Source organism: Triticum urartu, chromosome 7A, assembly GCF_056163025.1.
Source record: "Triticum urartu cultivar PI428250 chromosome 7A, HENAU_Tu73, whole genome shotgun sequence".
NCBI lineage: Eukaryota > Viridiplantae > Streptophyta > Magnoliopsida > Poales > Poaceae > Triticum > Triticum urartu.
Window position 1 is genome coordinate 4,794,254 of NC_141879.1, and position 8,730 is coordinate 4,802,983.

General features: G+C 42.8%; 1 protein-coding gene across 1 annotated transcript; it reads right to left on the bottom strand.

Moving 5' to 3' along the window:
- Nucleotides 1-4,773: 4,773 nt before the first annotated feature.
- On the bottom strand, nucleotides 4,774-8,052 carry LOC147956720 (protein ACCELERATED CELL DEATH 6-like). Its single transcript, XM_087535647.1, has 3 exons — nucleotides 7,262-8,052; nucleotides 5,777-6,336; nucleotides 4,774-5,601 (listed from the first exon to the last, which is right to left on the bottom strand). Exons 1-3 carry the CDS (start codon nucleotides 8,010-8,012, stop codon nucleotides 4,927-4,929), a joined length of 1,986 nt encoding a protein of 661 aa, XP_087391773.1. The 5' UTR covers nucleotides 8,013-8,052; the 3' UTR covers nucleotides 4,774-4,926.
- Between the last annotated feature and the right edge of the window lie 678 nt (nucleotides 8,053-8,730).

The window sequence follows — 8,730 nt, forward strand, 5'->3', positions numbered from 1 at the left end:
ATATCGACGTTTTGTAATGCTGATCACTATCCAGCTTAACAACGTAGTCTTAAACCAGTAATTCTTTTCCTTTGTAGTCAAGAATATGTAGGGCCAAGACCTTCACCTCCTGCAATTGGGTCATTTCCCGGGTCACCGAGGAAATATTGAACAGTATGTCCAGACAGGTATTTTAGCCAAAAAAGATGATATCCACTGGCAGGTCCCATGCACAGAAACCCCGCCTCAGCCCAAAGAAGGTGAGGTCATTGTTTTTACTGATCGTATGCTCCGAGGGTTCACCCCACCCGGCTCAAAGTTTTTCCGTGATGTGCTGCATTTTTTCAAGCTCCATCCTCAAGATATCGGGCCCAATTCCGTTTCAAATATCTGCAACTTCCAAGTCTTCTGTGAAGTGTACCTTCAACAGGAGCCCACTGTAGAGCTATTCAGGGAATTCTATTACCTGAACCGCCGAACTGAATTCACCGACGGGCCCAGCCTAGAGTTAGGGGTATTTCTATTCAGAGGCGCAAAGAAGCCACCTTTCCTGTTGCCGCACCTCCCAGTCATCCCAAGGACTGGAATCAAACTTGGTTTTATTACAAAGGCACCTATCCCAAAGGTGAAAATCCTCTGCCGGGTTATCGTGAGAGCCGGCTTAGCAATAGACATCCTTTGCCAGAACGGATCAACACCAAAGAATGGGCCAAATATATGCCTATTTTTTCAAAGATCAGGGCCTTAATGGCCAATGGGCTGAATGGACGACTTAGTTCGGTGTTGGGTTGCGTGGAGAATTTTTCCCTTAAGCCGCCGTTCCGGCTTAATGTGTGAATACACTGGTAATGTTTAGGATCCCCTACGCCATTGCTAAATCGAACTGACTGATGGTGACATCACCAATATGACCAAGACACTGCTGAATGAGACCTTGGACACTTGATGTAGAACAGGCTTAAGCCCTTTCCATACTCGCAATGAGCCGACAGCTGTAAGTATTTTCACACAACATTCAATAAGTCATTATTTGCGAGTCTGCCTTTTCATTATTATTTGATTTCTGCAGGCTGACTCTCCTTCTGGAATAAGAAACTTCAAGAAAAACCAGCCAAAAAGACCAGGGCCAAGACTAAGGCTCTCAAGAAGCCTACTAAGAAGAAATCAAATGCTTCAGAGCTGTTTGACTTGGATGATAATGAGTTGGAGGTAGATCTTGACTTCCTTGGCTCCTTTTTTATTCATCTTATTGACACAGATCATTATCAGGATAACACGGAGGCCAGCCATGCAGATGGTGAAGAGGTAATTGTCATTTCCTCCAGCTCAGAACCCTTGCCAGGACAGAAAGTTCGTCAAGTGTGCCGGAAAGTAAGGTTTTCTCACCCTTTAGCTTACTTGGATCCCAACTTTATTTTCAAGAAGCAGCTACATAAAGCTCGCCGCACAACCCGGAATAGTAGCGGCGGGGTCCTCTCCTCCGGCTTACCCAATACGCCGCCTCGACGCAAATGCCAAACAGAGGTTTCACAACTTTCTGTCTTAGCTTTTCCAAAAGTAGGTCTTATTCGACCATCTCTTAACCCTTCTGACTCAAACTATCAGGGAACCTCTCACTCTTCATCTGGTGATTCCACTGGGACTCAGGTTCCTGTGTTCAAGACTGTTCCTGGGTGAGGATAGTTAAGCCTGTTGTTTTGATGCCTTACTCAATTGGTGTACCAATCTCATGATATGTTTTGTTTTCAGTGCAATGGCCAAACTGAAGGAAATATGCCCTAGAGGCAATAATAAAGTTATTATTTATTCCCTCATATCATGATAAATGTTTATTATTCATGCTAGAATTGTATTAACTGGAAACATAATACATGTGTGTATATATAGACAAACATAGTGTCACTAGTATGCCTCTACTTGACTAGCTTGTTAATCAAAGATGGTTGAGTTTTCTAGCCATAGACATGAGTTGTCATTTGATTAACGGGATCACATCATTAGGAGAATGATGTGATTGACTTGACCCATTCCGTTAGCTTAGCACTTGATCGTTTAGTTTACTGTTATTGCTTTCTCCATGACTTATACATGTTCCTATGACTATGAGATTATGCAACTCCCGAATACCAGAGGAACACTTTGTGTGCTACCAAACGTCACAACGTAACTGGGCGATTATAAAGGTGCTCTACAGGTGTCTCCGATGGTACTTGTTGAGTTGGCATAGATCGAGATTAGGATTTGTCACTCCCATTGTCGGAGAGGTATCTCTGGACCCTCTCGGTAATGCACATCACTATAAGCCTTGCAAGCAATGTGACTAATGAGTTAGTTGCGGGATGATGCATTACGAAATGAGTAAAGAGACTTGCCGATAACGAGATTGAGCTAGGTATTGAGATACCGACGATCGAATCTCGGGCAAGTGACATACCGATGACAAAGGGAACAACGTATGTTGTTATGCGGTTTGACCGATAAAGATCTTCGTAGAATATGTAGGAACCAATATGAGCATCCAGGTTCCGCTATTGGTTATTGACTGGAGACGTGTCTCGGTCATGTCTACATTTCTCGTCCTCTTATTGCTATGTTGTTGTTGTTGTTGTTGTTGTTGTTTCTTCTTCTACTGCTATTGCTGCTTCTTCTTCTCTTCTGCTTCTGCTACCGTTGCTTCTTTTTCTCTTCTGCTACTACTTACTCTTCCCTTGTTGCTTCCTCTTCTTCAGATCCTTGTCTAACCTTTGTTTTCCCACGTTGCCTGAGCCCACTCCATTCTTTTGTTCTTCAATGCAAGGTCAATGCCGTGCTACTATTTCCCGATATGTCCCGAGCCACATTTGACCATGGGTGGGACCAAGCATACTGACCTCGGGTTCCTGATCTTGCTCCTCCATGATAGTGTCGGTGGCCTTCAAGTTATGCATCAAGGTGTTTGGATTGATGGTCCTCCGGTCAAGGGTGCGTTGCTGGCCAATATTGCTGACATGATGCAGGTACTGTCACACTTTCACCTAACCAAATTGCTATATAGTAATAATATATTTATATATTCACTCATATGGAAAATATATTTTTATTATTTTATTAAACTATAATATATTTTTATTGTTAGTGTACAGCTATACTCTTACAGGTGTATTTAAGTTAATATATAAATTATATATTTTATGGGCACCAGTTTTTTTGTCAAACCTGGATGTTTCTCTTTCAGATAGTAGAGCTATAATATATAAGACTGGATAGTGGTTTTACCCTGCAGTGATAAGTTTCAAAAATATATATAAGAATGAATACAGTATATTTTCCGATCATTCATTGCGTGAAGTTCTAGTCTTAAATTCAAAATTATATTAAAATGGTGCATAAGCTCCAAACTAAATGTGAATATGGAAAATTTAATAAGAAAAGACATTACCAAATGATATTGGACCAATCACATACATATTAGTGTTCTAGTAGTTGATGTCAATTTTTTTTTAAATGATATTTATTTGTTATTTAAGATATAAGGATGGTTTTGACACAATTTTCAAACTTAAGAACAATTCAACTATCATAAATATAATTGTATTTCTGATAAATTTGTAATATTTTGTTTGACATAAAAAATCATGTTTAATAAATAAAACTATACTTACCTAAATTATATGTTGTCACTCACCATAATACCATATACCATCATTGATCTCTATGATTTCTTATTTGTTCTTGTCACAATTGTGCAGATTATTACAAACGGGAAGTTCAAGAGCGTGGAGCATCGAGTTCTGCTCAGACCAACTATAGAGGCACATTTCTCAATTGCATGCTTTCTAAGCACTGATGGTCTTGATAGGCATATGGGCCGGTAAAGGAGCTTTTATCAAAAGACAATAAGCCCATTTATGACCAAGTAATATTCCATGAACACATGAAGAAGTATAAACTATAAATTAAACCAGTGGTGTTGAACTCTATATATTCCATCCTCTTAGAATAATGTTGTGATTAGTGACAATAATAATGCGGGATAGTGAAAGCGTAGAAAATTCTAGGTATGGACATATTTATTATTATAGGCGACCGTGGGTATGTTTAGATTTTTAGAGCTATTGTGCAATGTATCTCATATTTCATAATCGATCTAGTATATGGTTTGCTGAATAATTATTGGGAATTTCAATGTGTCCATTTATTGTAGGTTTTTTTTGATAAAGAGCATTTCATTCAATTTATATATCGAGGTGATAAAACCGTATTGAAAGAATGCCACTTATAAGAGGCCTTGGTTCGAGAAAATGCAGGCCGACATGGTCAAGTTCGATGACGAGGATCTATGGCGGAGAGCGCCATCTTTTTCTTGGCCAGCAAGTTTGCCGGCATGACCATGGTTGAGATGGCGTGGTTGAACTCCATCATTTTCCTGTGTGCTGGCATGTGTGCCGGCCGCTAGCAAGTGCGCCAGCATGAACTCTGTGATGTTTTTTCGGAGGCTGGCATGTATTCTGGCCGCTGACATGGCGTCAGCATGAACTCTAGACGACGGCTCATGGCCGCTGGCATGATCTATGTAGGCTTGCAAGTTGGGATGCAAAAAGGAGATGCATTTAAATAACTATATGATGAAGGATCAATGGATTCGGGATAGCAAGAGGGGTGCCGGAAACGGTATGCATGTTTGATCTTGACAGGTTTTATTTTGGCAACATGTAAAAACAGAAAAGCAAACCGGTATCACTGCTAGAAAACAAAACCAAACTACATAGAGTACAATTTTGGACTAGGACCATTGATCGTTTGTTACAGGGAGAAGAGAATACAACCTCTGGGAATACGAGGCTCTGCCTCTACATGCATATATTAGTGTCACATACATACAATTTGGTAGCGATGATGATGATATATATTGTGTCTGCGCGGCGGGGCACACAAAACCATATATTCCAGGTCAGTCAATGCCGTCTTCTATTTGAGACCAGAGAGGGCGATGATAATGTATGGGGAGAGTTCAACCATGAGAAGCACTAGGACCGGCACTGCAAAGTTCCACCCTGCCCTCGTAGTACGAAACCTCCTCGCCAGGACTCTTTTGTCGAGGTAAAAAATGGTCACCGCATTGAGGCCCCAAACGGCTTCCAACGCCAGGAGTGCGAAAGCCGTAAAACAGCAACAAAGGAGGGCTTTAGTGCGCTCCACCGGAGCCAGCACCGCGTACATCCCAAACGCAAAGGCGGCCCCAAGGCACCTAGCGGAACAAGCCAGGAAAATTTCGGAGAGGACCAAGTAGACTATGCGTTCCTGTAGCTTTGCGCCCAACCCTGCGACCATGAGAAGGACGATGGATCCACTGGAGAAGATGAATGCCAGTGTGTTGGCCATGACGAACGCGTCGAAGGCGTACTTCCCAGCCAGCAACGGCGTGCCGTCTGCTCGGTAGCCACCTGGCACTGCAAAGGCTGCAGCGAACGTAACCGTCGTGATGAGCACGGAGGCGATACCAATGATCTGCGTGCGGTCGAGGATGCTCTGTGATGTGTCCTTTTCGTTGTTGTGGATTGTTCTCGGTAAGATATTCATCCGGGGGGAATCAGTCCAAACGGCGGCAGTGACCAACATCCCGTTTATCCTAGACCGTGGGTTCTGCAATGAAAGAAAAGAAAATACATGACTAGTTCTACCTGTACCACAATACTTGTAGCTGGGGAAATAAGTATTGTGGTACAGAGGGAGTATTAGCTAGCTAAGTCCGTGGAAGAGTGTGTGTGTGTGTGTAACTGAAAAACTGATAGGAGTATAAATAGTATAGATAGCTTACCCGATAGCTGCGGTTTGTCTCTTTTTGTCTGTACCTGGATGCAAGCTCCCATGGGGTTTCTCCCTTCTTGTTGGTTAGATTTAGCTTAACCTCTGGTGTTGACAGCAGAGCATGGACTATATATACATCCCCGACATCAACAGCGAGGTGCAGCGCAGTGTTTCCTTGGTGGTCCTGCATGTTCATGACTGAGGATGCAAACATAGTCTTGCGCAGCTCTTGGCAAGCGTACTTGACCACATCGCACCTTTCATCCTTGACGGCGACATGGAGGAAAGTCCTGCCCTGGCTATCGCGTAGCTGGGCGCAGTAAGGGCCGCACCTTTTCTTTTGTAGCAAGGCCAGAACAGTACCAGGTTGGCCGCTTGACGCAGCCAGATGTATGGGAAACGACCCATTCTTGTCTGGCAGATACGCTGGAGATGGGTCGGCCTCCAGTAGCAACTCGGTCACCCTTGTCTCCCCAAATAATGCTGCGTAGTGAAGTGGCGTCCGTCCGGTGGGTCGGTCTGCTTGTTTGGTAAGATCTTTGTTCCTTTTCAATAGCTTTTTTATTGCCTCTGCACGCATGCATGCAATGGTTAGCTATCATTATTACTTCAAACCAGTGGCGACGCTACACACAACTTAATTTCTTTGTGATGTCAAGTGATAATTTTTCTGGTTTCTCCTCATTGTACCATCTCTACATCATATATATATATATATATATATATATATATATATATATATATATATATATATATATCTTGACCTAGTATATCAAGATGGTAATTTCTAAAATATACATGGAAAACTGGTAGAATATTAATCAATACAAGGAATTTCCGTATTCCTATTTAATAATTTGATCAAATGATTAACTATTTCAATATATCCTACGAGCAACAAGGGTTTCCATCATCTAAATTAGAACGAGTGATACGTCATAAGTTCTACTTTTGAAGAACAAAAACCGAGGCCGCCGAGTAATCGAGAGTATCTTGTACAAGCAAGACAAGTAATGCTAGCTGTGTTTATCAAGTGATTTGAGATAATCATCATGGAAAACACCAATTAATGCATACAAATTAAAGTCCTCGACGACCATAGCCTTGAAGCACATGTTAAGATACTACAAGGATTAATTGTGTGGGTCAATCAGGAGTCAACTGATATGTGAAAACAAAAACAAACAAAAAAACATGGACAAAAAGGAGAGAACAGCTACTAGGGAGAAAGTTCTTACAAAAGGGGGAGGCATTTTGGTTCCCCGGAGCATTTGCTATCTTGTGCCAATGCACGGGTTTTCAACAAGTCACACTAAAATGAAGAAACACTACATCTTGTGACATGTGTGAAGTGAGGCAAATTAAGTGCTATGACAACATCAGAAACTTCAAACGTAAACACCTAAAGAAACATATATATATATATATATATATATATATATATATATATATATATATATATATATATATATATATATATATATAGAGTACTCACCCTCGCCCCATTTCCACTGTATGGCTGCGTGTAAGGCGTTTTGGCAGTCCGGTCCAGAGTAAGACAGCTCGTCGTCTTTCTCGAAGAGCAGCTTTGCAATGTCCCTGTGACCCAGCAAGAGGGCCAAGTACAGTGGTGAGGCGCGGTCGGTCAGCGGAACACGAGCTAGCTGTGAGTCCGCCGACAGTAGCTCGCGGATCATGTCCTTGTCTTCCACGCGGACGGCTTTGTGCAGCACTGTCTCTCCCTCCCCATTTTGCATTCTTAGGATCGCCTTCACACTCTCATCATCACCGGTGCCGTCCCTGGCCCTTGCCAGAGCCAAGAGATGAGAGACCATCCTAGCATTCTTGAGCCGGGCGGCACAGTGCAGGGGGGTGTCGCCCTCCCCATTAGGGGCGCTGAGGAGGTGATTGGCCTTGCCAACGATCACGGTTGCACACTCCAAGAATTCATCTCCATCTCCACTAGACGCTACTATATGGAGGATGGAGTCCCCTGCACCGGTGACCGCTTCTGAGGGGGGCGTTGCAGCTGGCTTGTCGATGTCGTCGGTGATGGTATCCTCGACGACGTCGAGGACGACTTGCTGCGCTGCATCTTCTTCTTCCCTTTGAAGAAGAAGAAGGCGCTTTATTTCATCGGAGTCGCCATGCGCCGCAGCAATGAGCAGCTCGGGATGATGCAGCTGGAACCCCTCATTCGGCTTGCTGGGAAGGCTGGGAGTTTTCTCTATGTTCACTATACCCATTACGTGAGCTACACGTACGACAGTATGGAGGAGTAGGGAATGGTATAGATGGAGTAGGATGGTGGTCGCTGAGAAGAAATATATATATATATATATAGCAGAGATGCATGGCCTTAATCTTGCACCGCAGGTTTAAGAGCAGATATTTACGAGACTTGACACATCTGCTTTGGATGCCAATCCATCGACGAATCTGCACAAGATTGCGGCCACGTTCTATTAAAGCAAAAGGTCCATCGTAGGACAGGCACTTCTTGCGGGCTTGAGGATCACAACCAAGTCTTTTTATATTGGGTGCGTCTACCTCTCCACATCTAGATAATAAATAAGTAAGTCTTATCTAACTGCTATACCATTTTATTTGGAGTGAAGATTCTTGTGAAATCTGCCTGAACATCGACACAAACCGTCAACTCCCTATGTTGCTATTATTTCGTCATTCAACACTAATCCTATTTTATCCCACCAAGTTCCTGGTACTCAAAGGACGAAGGAAGGTTTTTATTTTTCTTTTGATCTTCCCATCCAGGTGCTCCTTGGCACAACTCCACATGTCTTTTATTGCTTTTCTCTCGCAAAGTTTGTCACCTCGAACAAACCAAAAATCAAATAAGTGATCGTTCTATGGTTGCTGCTCCTTGTTTCCAACCTTCTCGCTGGTAACCGTTGCTCCAAACTGTGGGCTATGTCAAATAGCGGGCTATATATTCTAAATAGC

Bases quoted from the DNA above. Each gene is read 5' to 3' on its own strand.
- LOC147956720 (XM_087535647.1), bottom strand. From the start codon at position 8,012: ATGGGTATAGTGAACATAGAGAAAACTCCCAGCCTTCCCAGCAAGCCG. The intron at 6,337-7,261 runs GTGAGTACTCTA...GCATGCGTGCAG, and splicing joins ACAGTGGAAATGGGGCGAGG to AGGCAATAAAAAAGCTATTG. The intron at 5,602-5,776 runs GTAAGCTATCTA...CTTTCATTGCAG, and splicing joins AGACAAACCGCAGCTATCGG to AACCCACGGTCTAGGATAAA.